We start from the raw sequence: 23,440 nt of genomic DNA, 5'->3' as shown, positions 1-23,440 counted from the left end.
CCTCATATACATACCGTTACCTGGATACTGCCTTTCCAATCTGACAAGGTTATTAAAAAACAAAACAAGCCTAATAAAAACGTTCCCATTAACATGGAAAAAAATTAAGGGAAAAATAAGATTCTTAAAGAAACAAAGCATCCCCCCTGTGGTGTCTGCAGCTGAAATGTACCTGAGCTGCGTTCCTGCTTGAGAGGCAAAAAATTATGGCTATTTTTAAGGAGCTTTAAAAGTCTTTTTGTCACTGTCCACACCAAGGGGAAGTAGAAAATCCCACAGAGTTTAAAGCAATGGTTGTTAGAGTTATTGTGGTTTTTGCCATCCTTCCCTACTCTCTAAAAATGCCTTTTTAACAATGTAAGGATGGGTTTTTTCAACCTAAGGATTTTGTATTTTTACCTCGTCGCACACTTTTATGGCAGAATAAAGTCATGGATATACTTTTATCTGACTTCTGCTTCAATGGATGAGACGACCCTTGAAATTTAAATATGGTGTCTTTTCATCCAAAAACATGCTCTGATATCACTGTATTAAATATATATATTAAAAAAATATATATAGATATACATACACCCCAATGTGTGCATTCATACCAGCCATAAAGCTCTGCTGACTTGGAGCTGAGCCCGATGCTTCTGTAGTGGCTCATATAGTTGCTTTATGGTGGCTCCACTTTAAGGGGGGGGGGGGGGGGGGGGGGGGCAAAAGCAGAAACAACACAGGCTTCTCAAGGAGTGACAAGCCCTTTAAAAGGCAGTTGGAGCACCAGGCTGCCATAAGGAGTGGGGTATCCAAAGGGATTTGGCACATACATGGCTGCTTTTATTCAAAACTGATAGAAAAGCAAGCCTCTTACTGCATCCCTGGCAGTGTTCAAGGCCAGGTTGGACACAGGGGCTTGGAGCAACCTGCTCTAGTAGAAGGTGTCCCTCCCCATGGCAGGGGTTTGGAACTGGATGAGCTTTAAGGTCCCTTCCAACCCAAACCAGTCTTGAAACTACATTTAATTAAAGCACTTTTAAAGCCCTCTCTAACTGAATTTCTTGGCTACAGTATCAGTTTCTAGAAATCACCCATCTTTACTGAAGAGGTAAACACTGACTTTACTGCCTATTAGATTAGACAAAGGGACCACAGCTAGAAAAGGAAGGGAAACACCAGCACTACGAAATACCCACTGTGCTGGTCAGGGTTCCAGCCTCCAAGTGGGCAACATGAAAAGGAGCAGGATGTGATGGAGGGCTGCCTGCCTGTGCCAAACATAAAACTTAGAGGAGGTCAAAATCCCCCTAATCTCATCCCAAAACCTTCCAGCAGTTTTGTGCTACAGGAGCCTTAGGGACAGAGCCATTTGGTTAAGTCGTAAGCCAGTAGAAGCAAGCTGCAGTCGGAGCCATGCAGCACTCTGTGGACTTCAAATAACTTTCTGACCACTATACAAATCAAAGCAGAAGTGCAGTGCAGTGCAGTTCATGTCTTCAACATGAGTGACTTGGAAAAGACCAGACTGACTTGTTTGTGATGTTTCCCTTAAAAAAAAGGGTTAAAAAATGACATAAATAAAACGAGCTGATTTTTGAGTCCCTCCCACCAGTTTTTCGATCAGAAATGCAGAGGTGGTGTCTTTTTCCTTAAGCACCAAAACAAATTAACCAGTGCAGTTCCACTTCAGAAGTAAAATAAAATAAGAATCAGCTTGGAGCTGACAGGAAGCATGGAAAATTTGAGGATAAAAGAAGAATGTCTGTGAATGCCGCAAGACTCAAAGAAGGGGGAGGCAGAAAGCTGAAATTCAACCTCAAATGCTGCATTCAATGGGCAGAGATGCTATTATATAAAATAAACTGTCTCTGGGTGTTTCGTTAGGTTTATACTTGTGTAAGTGAACTTAATTCCTGTGGAATACAAATGCCAAAACTTGGTTTTCTAGGGCTTGTATCATGCTAAGATCAGGTGCATGTTCAGGGGATGCTACGAAGTAAACAATACTCCAAAGGGCTACAGTTAAAATGCTGGAGAAACAAACCCACCTTTCTCAGTTTAACTCAACAGCACATGGGCAGCCTGAGTGGAAAACTACTGAGCTGTCTGCTGCCAGCCAGCTCTGAAGACAGACCAGATTCATGGTTAGGGTGAGAGGAGGCAAAAAGCATCAGCCCCATCCCCAGGGCCATCAACAGGGAGGTGGTGGCATCAGTGCTACTTGGTGGCTCACTGCTTTGGATCCAGGGGCAGCTCCTACACAACCATGCTTAAACTGGAAGTTTAACCTGCCAGAGGGGAGATGGAGATGAGCTCTTAGGCAGAAGTTCTGCCCTGTGAGGGTGCTGAGGCGCTGGCACAGGGTGCCCAGAGAAGCTGTGGCTGCCCCATCCCTGGCAGTGTTCAAGGCCAGGTTGGACACAGGGGCTTGGAGCAAGCTGCTCTAGTGGAAGGTGTCCCTGCCCATGGCAGGGGTTGGAGCTGGAGGAGCTTTAAGGTCCCTTCCAACCCAAACCAGTCTTGAAACTATATTTAATTAAAGCACTTTTAAAGCCCTCTCTAATTGAATTTCATGGCTACAGTATCAGTTTCTAGAAATCACCCATCTTTACTGAAGAGGTGAACACTGAATTTACTGCCTATTAGATTAGACAAAGGGACCACAGCTAGAAAATCTACTTGCAGCTCCAGCCGCTGTCATCAGCTGTGGCTTTACCATGTGCAGTCATGAAGGAGATGGGCTGACAATGGCAGTTACCTCCAGTATCACATCGCAGGGGCAAGTACAAGTGCACATTTCACCTGGCACCAGCATATGCTGCAGTGTCCTCATGGGCGTCCTCAAGTCTGGAGTTGCTCAGGGTTTTTGGTAATGAATAACAGCAGCATTTGCCTCTAAGCACCTTGTTTTGAAGTGACAGAAGGATTTGAACATACAAGATGTTCCGTTCTGGTGTCCTCAACATAAAAAGGACATGGAAGTGTTGGAACAAGTCCAGAGGAGGCCACGAGGATGATCAGGGGCTGGAGCACCTCCTGTATGAAGACAGGCTGAGAAAGTTGGGGCTGTTCAGCCTGGAGAAGAGAAGGCTGCGTGGAGACCTCAGAGCAGCCTTCCAGTACCTGAAAGGGGCCTATAGGGATGCTGGGGAGGGACTCTTCATTAGGGACTGTAGTGACAGGACAGGGGGTAATGGGTTAAAACTTAAACAGGGGAAGTTTAGATTGGATATAAGGAAGAAATTCGTTACTGTGAGGGGGGTGAGGCACTGGAATGGGTTCCCAGGGAAGTTGTGAATGCTCCATCTCTGGTGGTGTTTAAGGCCAGGCTGGACAGAGCCTTGAGTGACCTGGTTTAGTGTGAGGTGTCCCTGCCTGTGGCAGGGGGGTTGGAACTGGATGATCTTCAGGTCCTTTCCAACCCAAACTATTCTATGATTCTGTGTCAGAGAACAGTTCTTGATAGCTAGTAAGGTCAAACCTTTATATATAAATAAACTTCTCTCTCTCTCAAGATTTACAGGGCAATAGAAAATGTAAAAAGCCATGAAAATAAAAATAAAAACATGGTGAAGAATGGGAATGTCACGCTCTGCCTCAGTGCTGGACTGCCCCTGAATTTACTGTGGCTGGTGACTACAGTCCAAATGACTTGAGAAACTGCTCAGAGGCATATTTATTCCAATCAGGTTTTCAGGCAGCAGAGCACTGTTACTCCAAATTAGTTATTGCTTTCGAAAGCAAATATGGAATCAATTAAATAGATACAGCAACATTAGGTATTTTGGGCTGGCTGCTGGAAGAGTCACAGGTGCAGCCTTTCCTTTCCATGGGTGCTTAATCTGGGTCTGTTTCTTCTACCCAATCTAATTTTAAACCAGGTTGTAGGGACTAAGTATCCTTCAGCCAAATTTTGCCGAGATAAGCTAGTGGGTTCAGAAGTAACTGTGAAGAGAGGCAAGAAATCCCAGCAGGCAGAGGGCTGCATAGTCTTGTATGACTTCTTTCCCCTAAGAAACCAAACTAAAATCTGTAATTCAAACTGCGTGTGCACATGAATATTTCCCACCATGCATATGTATGGGCAAAAGCAGTACTTGTTAAGACGTAAAAAGGTGGAGATTCATAGCTGCAGTGACATCTGTGCAGAAAATACCCATCTACTGAACTGCTCCACGCTGCAGAGATACCTGCCCACTGCTAAAATTAAATACATGGAAAGAATTAGGGAAATAAGTTGGCTGCAAGTTGTCACTGCTCCCTCATGTACTGTAATTAAGTTCCTTACCGTTTTCTTTCACCCCATTAATCAGGATCGTTTCTTGGTCTTCTGAGGCACAATCCTGCTCTTGTTGGTCATCCATCAATTTAACCTCTTTCTGTTCACTCCATGCCCCGCTGCATCTGGCCAACCTGCGCATTGCCACAAACATAACAGCAGTCAGGACAATTCCCAGAATTGGGCTCAAGGAAGTGTGAATAAAAAATAGCAACAATAAAACCTCCCACAGCCTCCCATGCTGCCCTTGCCCTGCTTAAGAGGACAAATACTATTTATTTAGGCTGTTGTATTTTCGCTTTTCCACTCCACAAGCCAAGTCCAATGTATTTTGGGTGAGGTTAAAATGTTATACATCACCATTTCCTTCCCCAAAGTCCTTCTTTAGAAGGTGGAGCGGTGCTCTGCACCTCTGCAGTACCTTTGCATCGCTCCAAACTGCTTTGCAAAGGCAAAGGTAAGTGTTGTTATCTCCAGATAGGTGAGCAGAGACATAAAGAGGAGAGGACTCACCATAGTTCAGGCAACAACAACTGCATCAAGTTGCAAGAGAAATGCAAATATCCCAAGTGCCAACTGCTTGCCCTAGCTACCTGTTACTGGTCCACTCTTCCCAGCACTGACAGGTATGAAAACACCCTCATAAAAGCAGCTTTTTTTGGGGAAAAAAAAGCATTTCTGGTCTCATTCTTCACTCTAAACATGGCAGCACGAGAGCTCCTTCCTTGGAAGCCCCATTCCCCTGACACCTACCACTGCCCGCACCATCCCCATTAGGTGAAGTTTCATCTCGGTTCTGTCACCACCAGTGGAGGCTGCCTGGACTTTATGATCCTTCTCCAAAGCAACAAAGCCAAGATCAGAATCAAGCCCAGATTTTCTCTCTTCCTCCACTGAAGATTCCCCCCACATTAAATGGATCACCTGCCTAAGGACAGGGAGACCGTGCTATGGCTGAGTCCACGTACGGGTGGCACAGGATAACCCTCATCAGTGCTCCTGATGAATTTCACCTCTTTGACTGTAAATTCAAGTCAGAAACTACTTTTTTTTCCTTCTGGCAACTGGAACTTAACTTTTTCTCTCTCACAGAAGAGGTTCTAGATTGAAGCATTGTTTTAGGGTTATTTTTGTGTGTGTGTTTTTATTGTTAATCAACATTTGTCACTGTCTGATCTTCCCACAGCATTCACTGCCCTGGGTGCAGCAGCCAAACTTCATTCATATTCAGATTTGCAGTGGAGTCCTCTTAATTAACGTGAAATCTTTACAACCGTCTTAGTAAGTGAAACCTTCACTGAACTTAAAGATGTTGTGACACCAAGAGTAAGATAAGAATAACAAGCATCAGTAACTCAATTCCTCTGCATATTTAGAGGAATATTTAACTAACCCTGAGAGCTTTATTTGATGCAAATCCGCATTTCAAAGCTCTCGGCATGCCAGTTGATTCACCGCAGTAAGACCCCTCTCTCCTGCCAGAACCCCCACCCTCCCCACCACCCCGCGCTCCCACAGCCACCAAGAGAAGTTCCGGATGAAGCATCACTGATGGGTAACAGGAGCGACTTCAAATGCCAAAGCACAGACCAGGCATCGCTGGGAGTTCATCTCCATGCAACCTGAAGAAGATTAACTTCTAAGTGCAAAAGCTGCTCTGCGTTTTCCAGTGAGCCTACAACTTCATGCCTCCTTGATAACATCTTCTGCCTATTAAACATATCTTAATTAATATATAAATATTAATAAATGAAGGTTTTAAAATGTGTATTAATGAAAATATTAATAGAATATCTTAAGCCTCAGGAGAAGCACAGGCTTTGCGGGAAATCAGAGAACTACCAATGGCCCTACATGTGGTCCAGCATGACCTCTGGGGAGGGGGCTGTTTGATGCTCCAGGAGAAGGAAAGGCAGAGCTGAGTAAGGAGCTTCAATAGATTGTGCCCTGGTAGATGTGTTTGCACACCCTCGTGGTTTGCCAGGTGGGAGAGACACGTGCAAAGACCTTCCACTTCAATTACCCACGGGCAGGTAGGGTTGGAGGATGGCACATCTGGCTATGCACATTTACAGATCTGAGCATGTTGGTCACTTCATTGCACCCTGTTCGGGTGACGGGACTATCACCTTCAACATACAGGTCACTATCAACCTTTTTGTGTACTCTGATCTCCACCACCTTTCTGAAGCACAGAGGTGATGCTCTGATAGAGGCACAGTCACCCACAGACACAAAGTAAAAGGGTAGAGGCCCTGCCATGGTGCCCTGCTTGAGACTCTGCAGCTGAAGAGCTTCAGCATTCAGAGACTCCATCCACAATTTATTCTATTAATTTCCCCAATTATTTTCAACCCTGTTGACACTGCTGGCCTCCACAGCACCTTGTGGTAATAATGCATGTGGCAGCTTCTGTGTTGTGTGAAACCTGCTTTTGTTTGGTTTGAACCTGCTGTCCTTCGAAGGACAGGCCAAGTTTTCTCACAAGAAACACAGCCTCGGCCCTAGAGATGACTTGGAGTATGACCATCATTTAAATAATCAGTAATATTCACATTTACAGGGGAATCACGGCAAAGTTTCAAGTTAACCAAGTACATAAACCCAGTCAGGATACTACTGAACTTTTCCTCACTGTTCAATGTTTAACCCACAGGAACTAGGTTGAGGGGTAAGAGCTGACCCAGTGTTGCTGTAGAAAGCTGCTTCTCACAAATCAAGTCTTTGTTTTATCAGCATGATAAGCTGAGACCCACAGATTTAAGCCCAGAAGCACAAGCACCATATCTGCGTGACTTTGCTGACCTGTTTGTTGCCTGGGTGTACTGGTTTATAGCCATTTGGTGTAAAATGCCACAGGTGGCCTGTTTTCAACCAGTAACGTAATCACAGCCATATCAAAGTAATGGTTTGCAATGAATAAAACATAGGACAAACCAGAAACAGTAATTCTCCAATAATGTAAATCTGTCACTCCCAGCACACAAAACATCTCCAGAGAGAAAATAACATGGACATAAACCACTAGCAAGCTCCCCAAGAATGATCCCAAGCATTTTAAAGAAGGCATCACCCTATGATTGCTGGAATTTCCACCGGAGGAGGAAGGAGCAGGGTCTTATGTGTCTCTCTGCCTGCCTGCTTCTGGCTCCTTTGGTTTGTGGAGTCAGTGGTTTGACCCCAGTTTGCAAACACACATGAGAGAGGCTTCTGCCTGTCCTTACTTCTGGCAGATACTCAATGGCCAGCCTTCAAGGAGAGAGCAGGGCTCATTTTGGGCAATGGACTGAGAAGGTGAGCAGTGGGCAGCCAAGGAGGCAGAAAAAGAGTTTGTAGGTGGGGAAACGTGTGGGACTTTTAATCCTCTATTATTATTTTTCGGTGTGTGTGTGCATGAAGGGGAGGGAAATGCAGAAGGGACTTTTCCAGTGGACGCAATCCAAAGCTCCGAAAAAACAATGAAGACAATGAAATGCAAGAACAAAGGGGACGTGCCTGTGCACAACACAGTCAACTGCAGTAACTCGGACAGCAGAGCTGAGCTCTAGAAATGACCTGGAGAGAACTGAGAAGAGTTCAGACAGGGGATCCTCACATACAGTCAGAGAGAGATGAAGTGCGAATGACACAGACAATGTGACGTTCCCTGAGACCTGCTGAACAAGGGGACCATTTGGGAGCAGTGTGACCATGAAAGGTCGCATCCCAAGAGGGACAAGGAGAAACACCGGCGACTGCGAAAGAAAAGCTGACAAAGAGGTTTGATGTGATGCAGAACAAGAAGAAACAGAAGGCTGGGAATAACAAAGAGGAGGAGAACAGCTGGGTCCCTGGGAAGAAAAACTAAATCAAGAGAGGTCTGGGGTATAAAGGCAACGGGCAGAGAATACACCAGGTAGAAGGAAGGCACAGTACACAGAGCCATCTGCAGACAGAAGTATAAAAGGGAGAGAACATGGATTTCAGAGAGCATCAAGCCATTGAAGAGGTACATGATGGGGGTCATGCTATTAAGAACTGACAAGAGGAAAATCAGCCACCAGCTTGAAGTTTATGAACTTGACTGGAGCTGGAGTGGATGGAGGAGCAAGAGGATGGCGTGTGGAAGATGATGGTCAAAGCCACGAACTCCAGGTCTCTGGAGAAGGAGGGCAGGAGCACAGCTTGGCATGCTGTGCCGCAAGGACGGTCACAGGTGGTTCAGTCACAGGGAAGAATTCAGAAGGGCTTTTTTTGATTGCACCACATACTTTAGGGCATTGGTCTGCTAAGATCAGAGCTGGCACAAGAGAGAAAGATAGGAGCTAAGAAAGGAGATCAAAGGGAAGAAGCCTCAGAAAGCAAGGAGTGGAGCTAAACAATAATTCAACTAGATGTAAGCACGGGATAGACAAATTAATGGACAAAAGAATGGGATGCAGTTGCCCATGACAGCAATACCCAGGACTTGGTGACCTAGAGAAATCCCTTTCAGCCCTATGACTCCAGTCAGGTAAACGATGGCAAGTGCCTCAGAAAAACCCTCAGCATCACAGCTGAGAAAATCCTCCATTCCTCATGGTTCCTGTCAATTTTCCCACTGCTTGTGCTAATGGGGTTGTACAAAAGCTGTTAGTGACAAATCTGGAAGAATACAAACGCAGCACCCAAAATGGACCTTCCTGTTGCCTTGCAAGCAGGTTCCCTTCAGCCCAGATGGCAAATTAACACAAAGCACTCAAGATTGATTCTCATAATACTCATCATGATACTCAAGATGTTTTACAGGCATTGCTGCTGCTGGAGTGGAGGCAGACGCAGTCAGAGAACAAAAGCCAGTGTCCCAGCTGAGGCCCCACTAGCTCCCTCTGCTCAGCAATACAGCAATATCCTGGTAAAACATTCCTTCTGGTGATGCTCTTTGGAGTAAAACCAGATTATTTCTTCTTCTGTAAATTCAACAGGGTATGAAGAGCAACAGCAACACGAGCAATGCTCCCTATCGGAAAGGAAATCAAGGAATGCTGGTTGTTTACCTATAGAATAGAGGAGGAAATGCCTGAATCACAAAGCCAAAACATCTGGACATGTTCCCACATTCATCTCCAGTCACGTAAATGAGGGACCTTACGGTCACTTAAAACTGGCACTTTTTTTGCACACCTTGCATTTAAGCATGTTCCTATTAACACTAATTTTACAAAGGCAGATTTCTGCAACCATGAAGGGAAAATGCATCTGCTCAATGCCTGTCCTCTACAAAGAAACCAACAAGCTGCTTTACTTCTCTCTCAGCTAGAAAATGTCCATTTCCCCCCAGTATTGCATGCAGCTGTCCTGAATGGGGGCTTACAAAGAGTACAGGTAAGGGTTCATCACCTTGCTGCAGTCAGAGGTGCCATGGGAAGAGACATGCTCTTCAGCATCTCCAGCTGGAAACCCCTGGTGCCCCAGATGCTGGCTTAAGGATAGATTGTGCCAAGGAACCTGCTGGACAGATTTCCTCCCCCCAAGGAGGACTCTCCACAGACTCTTCCTTGGGAAGCAGCAGTGATTTGGCTGATAGCATTTTCCAGCAGAAGCAGTGATGGTTGCAGTGACACCCTGGAAGCACTTAACAGGAGATAAAGCAAAGCCAGCTAGCCATGACCACCACCTAATCAGTGCTTGGCCACGTGTGTATATATACATATATATATATATGTATGTATATCTCCATAGCTAGGTGAACATCTCCTTGTTCGTATTTCCTGGGCACCAGCATTATACTGTTAAAGCTTAATACTCTCCTCCCAAGCAGAGGAGAAAAAAATAATCTACCAGGTAAAAATAAACAGCCTACTCGACTGACTGAAAGCCCACCTACACATATGGGAATTATATTAGATGGACTAGATTAGGGGTTAGCAATAGCTCTTCCATAATTAAAGTTGCAAGAGTGTTTCGGCTTAAAGCTGAATAAACAAAAGGTCACCAGCACCCAGACAAAAACCCAATGTGCCAGTTCCTATTTACACACAGCTTTTATATACTGAGTGCTTTTTATTTGTTGTAGATCATGAGGGTAGATGGAGAGGGAGTAGCGAAAGTGAAGGAAAATCTTTTTATGGAGAAGTGGGGGAAGAAAGCGAAGGAGAAGACGTGGCTTTTTCTCCTGCAGAGTTGTGAATAAGCGCAGGTGTTCCATATATGCAGTTGTAGCTTTCAAAAAAAGAGCTTTAGAGAAATTAATTACATGTCAGAGCCTCTGACAGGTCTTTTAAGAATTATGATACTTTTGAATGAAAACATTATATACTTAAAAAGAAATACCATGTAAATGTCTCCGGGATTTTTTATATTCAGTGGAGTAATAGTAGAAGGGAATTCAGTTCTACCCGTGGCACGAATGAATGCTGAACGTGCTGTGCTCTTCCTAACAACGGCGTCTCCTGCTCTTGCAGGACTTCACGAACTCTCCTGCAGAAGCACAAAGCAAGAGTTCAGGGGCATCTGCCAGGGATCAGCTGTAAATGGAAACAAGCTCTCCCGAAGAACCACATTTCCTGCCCCTCCAGGCTGCATCGCTGAGCGCACAGCTCCTCTCGAAAGCGAGGCCACCCCATCACGCGCCTCCTCCTGAGCTCAAGTGGGCAGCGAGACCTCTGCAGAGGGAGATAGCCAAGTGGTTTTCTGTTGTCTTCTTTTCCTTTATCTATTCCTCCCACCGCCCTTGGGCTGGTTTTCCTTTTAGTCCTGACAAAACCTGGGTAGGACATAGGATAGAGATCTTCCCATGGAAAATGTGTGGTGGGGCAACGATCCCATCACACCCCAGGAGCTGCTGCAGCTCTCTTCCTGACCTGAAGGATGCTGTTTTCCTACCAGCTTCTGAAATTCCCAGATTTATTCCAGGGATTCCATTTGATCCTTGTTTTTTTTTCACTATAATTTGATAACTGGTGGGTGAAGTGACAAAATTTTCATTTGCCAGCAGATGGGGATGTATTTTACTACGAAGCCTAAAAGTATGGCTCTAAGTAAACCTGTTTTTTCAAGGATTTACATGTTTATTTAGGCCAAGGGTCTCTGAATTTTGCCCAGCACCATGACAAGAAAAAAGATATAAAGAGTACATGAAGTTTCCAGAACCAACAGGGTTGGAAAGGTGAAATCTGTAAGGAAAAGTACACTACAAAACCATCCTCCTGCTCTGCCCATCATGAAGTCATTCTCTAGTCCATAAAAGGGATGTTGGACTTAAGGATTCTGGTTCTAAAGTTATCTTCCCAGGAAAAACTCATAGGAAATCATATCTCTCAGCAGTTCCCTGGGGTTTTTATATCAATGATGGTGAGCACATAGGAGAAAAGGTCAAGTGAAGGAGAAACAGAAAACAAAGAAGGCCTCTGTGGGTCAATCCCAGCAGTGAGACATCTACACCTAAAGAAGGTAAGGTTTGCTAGAGTCAGCATTAGCTGAGAATAGGTTCAGCAACCTAGGACTCTCCATCAGGGCCTGTAGTGATAGGTAATGGGTTCAGACTGACACTTCTCATCCCTGGCAGTGTTCAAGGCCAGGTTGGAGGGGGCTTGGAGCAACCTGGTCTAATGGAAGGTGTCTCTTCCCATGGCAGGGGGTTGGAAAGGACCTGAAGACCATCGAGTTCCAATGTGATTGAATGATAAATACAGATAAAAGCCTCAATTCAGGAATAAATGTGAGGGATAAAAAAAATGAAACTGATACTAAAAGAGCTTGTAGAGAAAATGGAGAACACAAAAACCATGAAAAGAAGAAACAATTTTAAGAAGTAGTGTGTTCCCAGAAGGTGTAAAGGATGGATGGCTTGTTAATATTCATAGCAAGCCTCCACTTTTTCCTCAGCTGAAAGCAGATGCAACAATTATCACAGAGCCCAAGCCCTAACTCCAGCAGACCCCAAGATAGGATATGAAGAGCAGCCTGTTTTAGAGCCGACTCTGAAATAAATGACAGTTTCCGATCTTACTCTGGGAGGACATAAGGTGCAGGTGTTTCAGACCTGTCACAAACAACTTGAAGGAAAAAGGAAGGAAGTGAACAAAATTATAGCCTTCCTGACAAAGCACAGGTAAAATACAGAAGGAGCTTTCTCTGTAAATGTATTCTCACACATCAAGAACAGCAGTATATCATAAAGGGAAAAAGGCAGCAATTAAAATCCTTGAGAAGCTGAAATACATGAGGGAATGTCTGAAATATGGTGTATTTCAGCATAATACTGTACTGTATTAGGGAAAGGAGAGCTGAACCCAAAAGATGAGAGAGTACCAAAATACAGAGAAAGGGAGTAAAGAATGATTGCACTATGAGTGTGCAAGGGATAGGGCAGTAACTGGGGAGAGGGGGAACCTCACAGGGATATAGAAGTTCAAGTAGTAATGTGGAGAACAGAGAGACTGAGAAAATGGGGGGGGGGAAATAGACAGTCCAAGTCCAAAACCAAAGGACACCAGCACTGGAAGAGCACAACTCGACACCACATCCTCTGACATGCCAGTGGGGAACCTGTTAGAAAGTTGGTGACTCAAGTAAGGAAGAAACTGATGTCCCTTTTCACTAGATGTGGGATAAAACAAATATCCCTTTTCACACTGTGGGACCAGAGAACTGTTCCCCTGGGAATAACAAGAGTGAGGAAATGCAGGTGAGGAGCCCAGGTAAACTTGTGAGGGTTTAAGTGAGTACACCCGATTTTAGGGTCAAGAAGCACAAAGAGGATTCCTGGGTACCAAGAGCAAGGGAGGGCTATGAAGAAGAGTCGCAGGGTTTCTTTTTGGTCAGGAGGAAATGAAGCAATAATTAGCATCACCACTGTGTAGATCTGAAAAGCACTGGCAAGCTGAGGGCTAGATTTTCATCTCTGAAAATGAAAAAGAAAACAAACTTTGGTTTAGCTGAGATGGCCTAAAGTAAAACATCTCTACAATTACTAAAAAGAATAGCCTTATCCAAAGAAAAACACTTTTACAACTGATGACAGACCTAGTATTAAGCCACTGGTACAAGCCTATTAAAAAAATCAGTGATGAAAACTGTGACAGCTACAACTGCCACTTGATCCCCAGGACAGGCTTGTAATTTCATGAGCTAAATACATCCTTTCTGTCTTAGCAGACAGGCTGCTGGATGAGGACTCCTGGTCCCCCCTGAGCAAAGGTCACCTTAGAAGAAAATTAACAGCAGCAGCTATCGAGCCAGGGTTAGCTCCTTCTTTTTGCAGCTTGTTAGGATTTCTACTGTATTTAGAGAAGCAGGTTATCTTTGTCTGGGATGGGATGAGGGAAGGCAAGAGAGGATTTTAGGGATTTCCTAACCTTAGCTCTTGATACATTGAAACTGTAAAGAACGGAGAAAAGGAGGATATTTGTTGGAAGAGCAAGACCTGAATATATCTGAAAGAGGAAGAACCCTGATCTCACTTCTCCGCAGCACAGGCACATATCTTAGGACTTGAAACACTCTATATAGCTCCCTGAGGGTCATAAATCAGCAGGTTTAATTATGTCCTAGCAGAGCTGACTTCAGTAGACAGGAACTCAAATACACCCAATACTTGGGAATAGCGCACACCTGCCCTATGCTGCCTCTCAGCACCAGATACATACAAAGATTTTCAGGAGTATCTAAGATCAAATCAATTAATTGCAATGGAAGGCTGGCAAGGCCATGAAGAGAGTGAAGAGCTCATTAACAAAGCTTACTAACAAACCGTAAGTCACAAACCACCCCCCGCAGCAATATACCAGAAAAGCAAAACAAGAGACAACCACAGTGGCCCAGGATTGAGGCCCTTCCAATCCTGGGGTTCAAAAACTGGCAGAGAGGTCCCAAAACATCACCCTATACTGGGAATCAGAGGTAAACTGTTGTGCAAATCAGTAAAGCAAATTAACTTATTCTCTGAAACAAATGCTAGGTGAGCCAGGGAGAAGCTAAAACAGGCTGTCAATCCTGCTTGTAAGAGATACCAAGGAAAACTATAGTTCACCTGGGAGAGAAAACAGACACTTTTGGACAACTTTAAGAGGGGCCTCTTCTCTCAACCATCAATTCTAGCTTGTACGAGAGGTAAAATCCTGCCTCAGCCAGAACCAGGAGAGAAAGTCTTTAAACAACCCCACAAGGGAGTGGGAAGCAGATCCCACCACTTACCCACAGACTGATAAGCAAGCAGATCCACCTTGGTTCACAGCTGAATTTTAAGGGCTCTGTATTGTTTCAATGGCTCTGCTTAATTAGATTAGGCATGGAGGTGATACTCCCTCCCACTGGAAGGGACCGAAGAGAGCTGTAGGAAGCACACAGGTGACAGATTGTACCTACTTTGTGTCCTATAGACTCACTTCACCAACTGATGCCCATGCCGAGCGTGAGTTGTCACATTGGCAGATGGCCAGGCGGTGTCCGAGCTTGGGGGGTGACTCCGGATCACTCCGGATTCGCTGTAGGCGGACAAACTGCTGATAGAATGAAGAGGGCACTTGACACACTACATGATAGCTACAAAAATAACGTGCAGGATACCACAGCGAAGTCTCAGGCCAAAGTGAATGGGAAAAGAGTGAAAGAAGCGTTTTTCTCTAGAGATGAGTTGAGAAGTTACGTTTTTGCTTTGTCAAGCAGAGCTGCTCTTGCTGTTCTAGCATGAGGTGTTGCCTTGATGAGGATAATATGAGCAATACCCACTGCTGTCACTGACCTGCCAGCAATTACAGGTAGAAGAAGAAAAGGCTGCCCAAAGGCAGCCCATAACGCTGCTTTCTGCCTTTCCACCTTAAGAACAACTGTAATTCCAAACATGCAGTTTCCACTCAGCCTGCAGATACAAAGTTAAGCTAAATCAGAAATGTTAAGGGCCTGCATTTATTTCTGAGAAAATCAGGCTGGAATGATTAAAAACCCCAAGTCACATAAATCTGCAAAGGTTGAAAAGTCAGTGCCCTACTGGGGTATTAACCTTACAATACCACAAGGATCTCTCCAAAGCTAATTAGGTATCAGTCTAATCTAAAATAACAAAAGCCATAAAAGAACAGTTTGGGATGGGGAGTTCTTGATGGGCAGAATTGCTTCATTTAAATGAACTTATCACCAAAATTCTCTTCCTGCTGCAGTCTTTATGGACACGTGTACAAGACATATCTTACAAGCTTAACAAACTCTTCCTATGAACTTAATCAGGAAATATGAGAGCCCAAGGTCAAGTGCATTAATATTACAGAAGCTTACTAAGAAAGGGGATGTTTTACAGTCCCTTGCACACTGGATTTTATCAAATAACCCAGCTGAAGAAGGGTGTGTAAAATCTTGTTTAAAGATATGGATTAACACGGAGCCAGAAGAGCACGAGGAAATGGGATTTCACAGAGGGATGTTGAAGAAGAGATTGTCCTAAACTTTACGATCACCTTTTTCTTGACTTCTTAAGGTTCCCCATCAGAAACACTCTCTTCTCATCCCTGTTAACCACCAGCTTTAAAAATAGAAGAAAAGAGGAGGTTTTTTTACTGTACAAATTTGTAATATATTAAAGTTTGGACTAAGGAGAGCAATTACGCTGCCTGGTGCTGGAGGAGGATATGAAAGCTCGTCAGGATATTTGCAGTAACCCTAGTGGGGTAAACATTTCTCTTTTCTAATATCTTCAAATTAGAAACATTGTAGGAAAAAAGGAATCTCAGCAAAGCTCATTTGCCTCTTATTAGCAATTGGCCAACGTGGACTCAGGTTAAAAAGTGTTAATTTCTCAAGTATACGTCATTTTCATGAAAGCACAGATCTAAAGGGCAAACAAGTGAGTGGCTGGCTCAGGCACAAGAAGGAATTAAGGAATTAAGCTGGAGCAGGAGGAGGAAGGGCTCGTTCCTCCCATGTTTAAGCAAAGCACTGCCGCAAGGAGCACTGCATGGACAATCCTTGCTCACGGCAATGGCAGGGGCTCCTTCCCCCTATGACTGCAGTGCCTAGATGTGATGGGTGGAAGGAAGCTCCATCGCAAAAGCTGGACCCTCAGGTGAGCTCTGCCCAGCCCAGTTCCTCCACTGAACCTCCTCTCCAGGATATTTACTCCTCCTATTAACTATGAAACAAGGAGCTGCCTGCAGGCAGAAGGGCTTATTTCCTCTCCTCACTACAGTTCCCTTACCATGGGACATGCGAGGTACTAAAATGCAAGTCACCATCAGCTTTGAGAACTACAGAAAGCAGATGGTTAGAGAGGAGGCAAAGGTGAGAGACCCTGATTAAAAGGGTGATGTTCTTCAGGGATATGAAAGACAAAGATCCTTCAGCCATTATATCCAAGTTTCTAGACAGATCCTTCATAAACAGCCTAAGTTTTAGAAGGTTTTTTCCTTTTTATATACATACAAATAACTGTATTGATAGCAGATGGGCTCTTCCATATGATTTCCTTTTAAAACCTTCAACTTCATGCAATTCCTGCATATTTCTTGCGTTGGGAAAGGAAAGCCTGTGCTTCTTAGCTCCAGAGTACAAAGCTGGGGTTACTTCTGATCATTTGCTTTTGCTTTCAAAACCTTTAATTACACAACTGGGTAGCAGCCCTTAAATACATCATCATCATTTTTTCCCAGAGACCACCTTAGTGCATTGGGTCTGCCAGGCAAGGTGAAGCCAAAAGTGACTTACACTGAGAGAAACGACAGTCCCCACTGACTTATGCATATTTTCATAACAGTGTTAGTAGTTTCCTACAGCTGACACAGTTGGACCACCAAATTTTATGTGCAGAAAAACTTCCTAGTCTCATCCCGTGATGTGCATCTAAAGGAGAGAATGCTTCTGGCTAAAAAGGGAATAAGGGTAGGTAGGAAAAGCAGATGATCAAAACACTTATCAGGCTGAGAAAAGAATTTATTAGGTCTGATAAGGAGCCTGAATTGATGACAGCTATAAGGTACCATCCATTTTTAGCTAATAATTCAGGATGAATTAGGTGAGGAATAACATGTGATCATTTATTTAAAGACTTATTCTAATGTATACACTGGAGGAAGCAGAGTTCAGGTTGTATGAACACTTTAACGCTTACACTTCCGGAGGGTTATACCTCACCATTCAAATGCAGAGATTTAATAGCCTTGTATTTAGCTTTAAAATACAGTGGCGGGTTTAGGTTATAGGACTCCTGCATTTCTAAACCAGCAAGCCATTTTACAAGGCTGGTTTATACGCATTCCACTTTTCCTCCACTTTCCTATTCAGATTTAATAAATCTGCCAACACTTGCCTCTGAGAGCTGGTTCAGTTATTTAGAATTCCCAGACAACCCCTCTCCCCCGCTCTGCATGCCTTAGCAGTTCACCCGACTAGACAATAGCCTCAATTAAATGTAAAGCTACATCTCTTAATTTCCACTTGGAAAGATTTTGGGTTCCGCCAACTGCTGAAGGCGATTTCTGAAGGTAAAATCCTGCATTAAGAGAGACTGCAGCTCCTAAGATATCGGTCCAAAATCCCCATCCGTATCCAGGTAACAATCTGGAATGCTGATATTTAAGAGGAGAAATATCTGGACAGCTGCCCCAGCTCCCTGGGAAGCGATGTTTAGTTAAAGTCTTGGATATCACTGAAAGAAGATGTGGAGATGTCACACTGTGGCTGAAGCATTTTTTCAAGTGCTGAATTATTCACCCATGAATCTCAGATGTGAAATCCAAATGCTCCAGCACTGCCCTGGCTTTAGACAATGTCTAATTCCTTTCTGTGCCACTGCAGGGTCTCTTCATCAGCTTTCTTTCATCTATAATCACAGCCAGGTCATGGATTATTAGTCATATTCAGCGCAGAATTCAAACCCTGCTATACCAATCAACCAGCTTGGGACTCCCAAAATGCTCCCTCTGCATTAATAACCACCACACCAGAGGACTGGAACACTCCTGGCACTGGCTTACAGGGGCACAAAGAGGTACAAATCACAGCAGCCATTTGCCCAAGCACTGAGCTGGGGTGAAGCCACCAGCACAATCTGCTGCTGCTGTGGCTCTGGCCACTCATCCCACCAGCTCAGGGCCGGCAGCGCCTGGAATGGAGCAGGAGATGTGTATGGAGCTGTGTTTGTACAGCTGTATGGCACCAGGAAAGCCAGCCCTTCACCACCATGCAGCTCAGGAACTTGAGTTATTCTTATCATGCACAGAGCCCTTCCTGGGATGCAAATTCCTTCAATGTAGGAATGAAAGGAAAAGCAGTTTGGTGCTTTGGGCTCCTCTCACAAACCCCACATACAAGGGAGACATGCTCCCCATCCAACATATGCAGCCCCGCCAGCATTCTGCTGTCTACTCCACTCTCGTGAAGCCCCACCTGAGTACTGTGTTCAGCTCTGGGGACTCCAGCACAAAAAGGAAATGGACTTGCTCAAGTGGGTCCAGAGAAGGCCATGGAGATGCAGTGAGGGCTGGAGCAGCTCTGCTCTGGAGCCAGGCTGAGAGAGATGGGCTGGGTCAGCCTGGAGAAGAGAAGGCTCCTGAAGGGGAGACGTTAGAGCAGCTCCAGTGCCTAAAGGGGCTGCAGGAAACCTGGAGAGGGGCTTTGGACAAGGGCCTGTAGGGACAGGCCAAGGGGAATGGCTTTAACCTGCCAGAGGGGAGATAGAGATGAGCTCTTAGGCAGAAGCTCTTCCCTGTGAGGGTGCTGAGGCGCTGGCACCGGGTGCCCAGAGAAGCTGTGGCTGCCCCATCCCTGGCAGTTTTCAAGGCCAGGTTGGACACAGGTTGGAGAAACTGGGTCTAGTGGAAGGTGACCCTGCCTGGGGCAGGGGTTGGAACTGGATGAGCTTTAAGGTCCCTTCAACCCAAACCACTCTGGGGTTCTGTGATTCTCACCAGGGAGCTGCTGGGGACCACAGACCCTTTACCAGCTGCCCCCAGCCTCAGCACAGTTCCCTTGAAAACGCACCACCCAGCCATACATGTGCCACTACCCCAGCGATGCTCCAGTTGCAGGTCCCACAACCACCTCCCCATCCCTGCTTCCCGGCACCCATTATTCCCCTTTTTGTTAAACTTTGTTACAACTAAGAGGAAGCCAATACATTTCCCCATCCCTTCTCCATGCAAACAGAGCAGGAAGAGAAAAGAAATCATAAACAAAAGCATTTATCAGCTTTTGCTGGAGGTGTTCCTGTGCACATCGGGCCGCTCGGCTGCAATTGTTTCATTAGGAGCACCCTGGTTATGTTTGCAACTTTAACGAGTCTCGGAGAAGAGAGGAATAAAATACTAGGGGCAACACTGCAGCAAAGACAAATAGGTAAACATCCTATGGCTGACATTAGTTAATACATCACAGCTTTATTCACTTAGGGCAGCCATGAAATCAATTCTTCAGTAAAAATAAAAGATTTGTATCCAAATCTGCGCTCCCAATATGAGCGAGGCAAGGCATGGTGCAGCGGGGAGGGAAACCTTGTCTCCGCTCTATGTTTTAAGACTGCTGCTTTGTCTTTGCCTCATGCAAAGCCCCGCTGAGTGCTCTGCTTTCCACAAAATGGGATTTTTGCCGTTTTTCCTCAAAATTAAACAATCTGTCTTGTTTTTTAAACTTTCTCAGAAGTCAGCAGTGATGTGTCCCCAGCCTCAAGGACACTTTAGTGTCATTTCCCAAGTATCCCGGCTAAATTGGGAGCAATGATGGAAACCACAGGAACTGCTAAAAATAAAAACCCCTCCTTCTCTTTGGTAAAGCTAAAAAAAATCCCATCTTATCTCTAGATAAACTTCTGAGCCTCACACCCTAAAGAACGAGGCTGAGAAAGTCAAAGCCAAACCAAAAGCAGCCTATTGAATGCAAACCAAAGGATTAATTCCTGTTTTCCTACCGATTCTCCTGGAAAACCAAGACCAGATCACAGATAACTCATCATAGAATCATAGAATGGTTTGGGTCGGGACCTTAAAGCTCCTCTACCTCCAACCCCCTTCCATTAGAGCAGGTTGCTCAGGTTGCTGATTTGATGCTGTACCTGAGATAAAAATGAATCTGTTGGAATTCCCGTCATGACATGGCTGGAAACAGGGCTTGCTCTTCAAAGACACCCAGTCATGACATGCAATCCAATCAGGCAAACTCTGCCCAGAGACTGAGCACTGCAGCCCTCCAGCAGTGCACATACCGGGGCCACCGACACTCACCTTGAATAAACCAGGCTTGGAGGGAGGAATCCGGCTCTTACATGAACACTGTGAGCATGAGGGTATCTGCTGTCTCTGTAGAGGTGCAGACAGCTGCTACAAACACAGTATTCTGCAAAAGCAACACATACGATGCACCTTGAGGCTTTCCTCTGTGGGTGTGCTTTGCTCATGTCCCCGCTGTTACCCACCCCTCCATCACCTGCCTCTGCTGCCCTGGCCCTCAAAGGCATGACAAGCTTTAAGGGAGAACCCCCTAGTGGGAATGTCTGGCTACAAGGATGCCCAAAGAGCAGCACATCTCAATTTTCAAGAGGACACAAGTGATGGATGGGCACCCAATGCTACCTCAACCAAATTCTCCACCTACCTAACAAAACGATGGCTGATATTCAATACAGACCCCTGCAAACTGCAACAAAAGGGGAAATACAAGGAAAAAGGAGGCTGCTTGGCTCCATTTCCAAAGGAAAAAGGCTCTGGCTTGGCAGTGGAGATACCACTGGGGAAGAATGGTGATGTCAAGGTGGCTGCACAGTGCCATCAGTAGCTGTGGTTCACATCACTCAGGCACTCGGTGCCACCAGTACCAGCCTGACTGGGACAAAACCCAACTGCTTCCACCCTCAGAGGAACAGTAGATGACCAGGAGGTACATTTATTATCTAAAGGAGGAGCAAGTAGCTTCTCTTCTAAACCCTACAGCCAGCTGTACTGATGGGATAAAAGGAGGTGGGAAGGATGCACCCTCCCCACCCCATGTCCATCTTCAAGGGATTTAACAAAATCCATGCAACACCTTATTCCCTTTTAGGTTTAACACTCTTACACTCCTATCTGCAATTAGAAGGCGGACAAGGCAGGAGCCTGGGGAACCCGCACCTCCATACAGGCACCGCAAATCCAAACTATTTAGCACTTTTGGGGGCAGGAGACATTGCTTATGAGGGAGCTTTCATCTATTCTGAGCTCAAATTGACTGGCAATTTTGAAGAACGCGCTGCAAATTGCTCTGCTAATCACAGCCACGTAACCACATTCAAATAACATCAGTGCTGAGACAGAAAACCAAGAACAGCCAGGAGGTGCTGAGCTGCGGCTGCCTGCTCTGGATCCCTCATCTTGCTCATATGGGGATGCTGCAGCCTGCCTATTTGCTCCCCCTCTGCAGTGATCTGGCTCCAGATTCCAGATGGCTGCTCGCACCAGTTCAACAATAACAAGAGGCCACCCGCCTGCCACAGGCAGCTCACTGGGGCAGAGCTGCAGCCCTGTGTTTGGAAAATGAGAGTGTCAACAGTACCTGGGAAAGGCCACTCATACAGCTGAAAAATAATGTATCCCTCCAAGGGAACACTGACAGACAGAGAACGAGGAGGAGATTTACAATTCCTCTTATGACAAGTTGCCTCAAAATCCTTTTACCGGAGACAGACAAGACGGGGATCGGCTCTGAGCACATGGGTGCCTCCATGTGCCCTCCAGCCCTGTGCAGCTCTGCCTTCCCCCAGCTCTAAACCCAAAAAGCTTTAGGAAGCATCATATTCTCCTCTGTTTCTTAACAGCCTGAAAGGAAAGACTGCAGTGGAACAGCTGGCTCCTTTCATTCTGCTCCATTCACTCTCATCCTTGAGATCCCAGCATCTCCCACCAGGGCCTGGAGAACTTGGGGCACCAATTCCAGCTCCAAGGCGAGAGCTCCTTTGTCATGGAGACATGATGACACCGTGAAGCATGCTTTGAAAAGTGCGTTATTTGCCAGCTCATCAGTTAAGTTTAAACCCCCCAGCTTAAAAAACTTCATTTAGATAAACCAAACATCATCCTTCACACTCCAAGCAGGGGCACAGACCTGAGGCTGGTCCATGTTACCGCCATGGCTCAACTTCAGTGCATGGGGCTCTCCAAGCTCAGGCAAAGGGCCAGGACCCTGCTTGGGAAGGGGATTCACTGTGTCCAGGCTGTTTGCATGGGGCAAGCATCAGCAGGCATGGGGCAAATGGCTTTTCCACGGCTTGGAAACCTTCAGGCAGAAGAACCTACTTCCCATCTGCTGATGGGTGTCCCAGTTGCTGACTGGCCTAAACAGTAGATAAAAGGGGAAGGGGAACAATACCCTCGCCACTGGCTGATAAACACAGAGGTCAATAGGGAAGGATAAATCACCCAGTTCTCCCTTTCCATGCGTTTCACTTACATTGGTGAAATATCCTCTACAATGGATTAAATCAAAGTCCATCGTCAAGTTCAAGAACACGTTTAATGCAGATCTATTCATTTCAAGGTGGCTCTGCACAATGGATACCTTTCCCGTTCAAAAATTATTCAAAACTACATGCTTCCTTTTCACTCTGCATCTTAACATTTTAAAATGAAATACAGTGTATTTGTAACAGAGAAACACGTTGTACAAATCATAGCCTGCTGTAAAAAGTGTATTTTACAAAGCCTTTCCATGTACAGGGACAAGGACCACTTGTTGATAAATTACTTTCCATCGGAGAGTGGAAAGATGTATTTGTATGCACCATAAGTGGTGCCATTGTTCGGCAATTTGATGGAAGTCCAGTAAAATTTGTTGTGCAGGTTTTATTTAACCTCATTAAAATCAGAGTAAGGGACAGGGATGGTGTCCAGGGACAAAGCAGAGTCCTATATGCTTCGGTGCATCTCTGTATCTTTTGAGTTAAGGAGTATCTATACTGAATCATTCAATTAGGCCGCCCTCATCTCTTTAGATTTACCTATAATAATGAGGACCTGAGAAGCTTGATGCTGCAGCTTCAATTCTGCATGCAGTTTTATGTCACATGAGGAATGGGCAGTGCAAAGATCCACCTTTTCAGATCTGATGTCATCAAGATCTTACAGAAAACCAGAAACCTGCAATGAGAGCTGCCTCCATTCAAAGCTCAGGACCACACACGTATTTGCTGATGGAAAGAGGCTAGGTACCACTGCAAGAGCTGCAGGTAGACCTGTGCATGAAAAAATAACAGCAAAATCCCTACTA

The 23,440-nt window shown here is 45.2% G+C and overlaps 1 protein-coding gene across 3 annotated transcripts in view; it reads right to left on the bottom strand.

Annotated features, from left to right (window-relative positions):
* Positions 1–23,440, bottom strand: part of NEXMIF (neurite extension and migration factor) — a 163,118-nt gene that overhangs the window by 5,696 nt on the left and 133,982 nt on the right. For 2 of the 3 annotated variants that reach the window (XM_061445773.1, XM_061445775.1), the window contains one exon: positions 4,274–4,398. In XM_061445773.1, coding sequence (XP_061301757.1) covers positions 4,274–4,349 — 76 coding nt within the window. In that variant the 5' untranslated portion in view covers positions 4,350–4,398. Of the gene's footprint in view, positions 1–4,273; positions 4,399–14,590; positions 14,710–23,440 lie in introns of all 3 variants that reach the window. The other variant, XM_061445774.1, reaches the window with a different exon arrangement.

Source organism: Pezoporus flaviventris, unplaced genomic scaffold (genome assembly GCF_033815535.1).
Source record: "Pezoporus flaviventris isolate CSIRO_AGI_PZ_B2104156 unplaced genomic scaffold, CSIRO_AGI_Pfla_v1 ptg000005l, whole genome shotgun sequence".
NCBI lineage: Eukaryota > Metazoa > Chordata > Aves > Psittaciformes > Psittacidae > Pezoporus > Pezoporus flaviventris.
The sequence above is the reverse complement of the archived record's forward strand: the minus strand, read 5'-3'. Positions and strand labels throughout refer to the sequence as shown.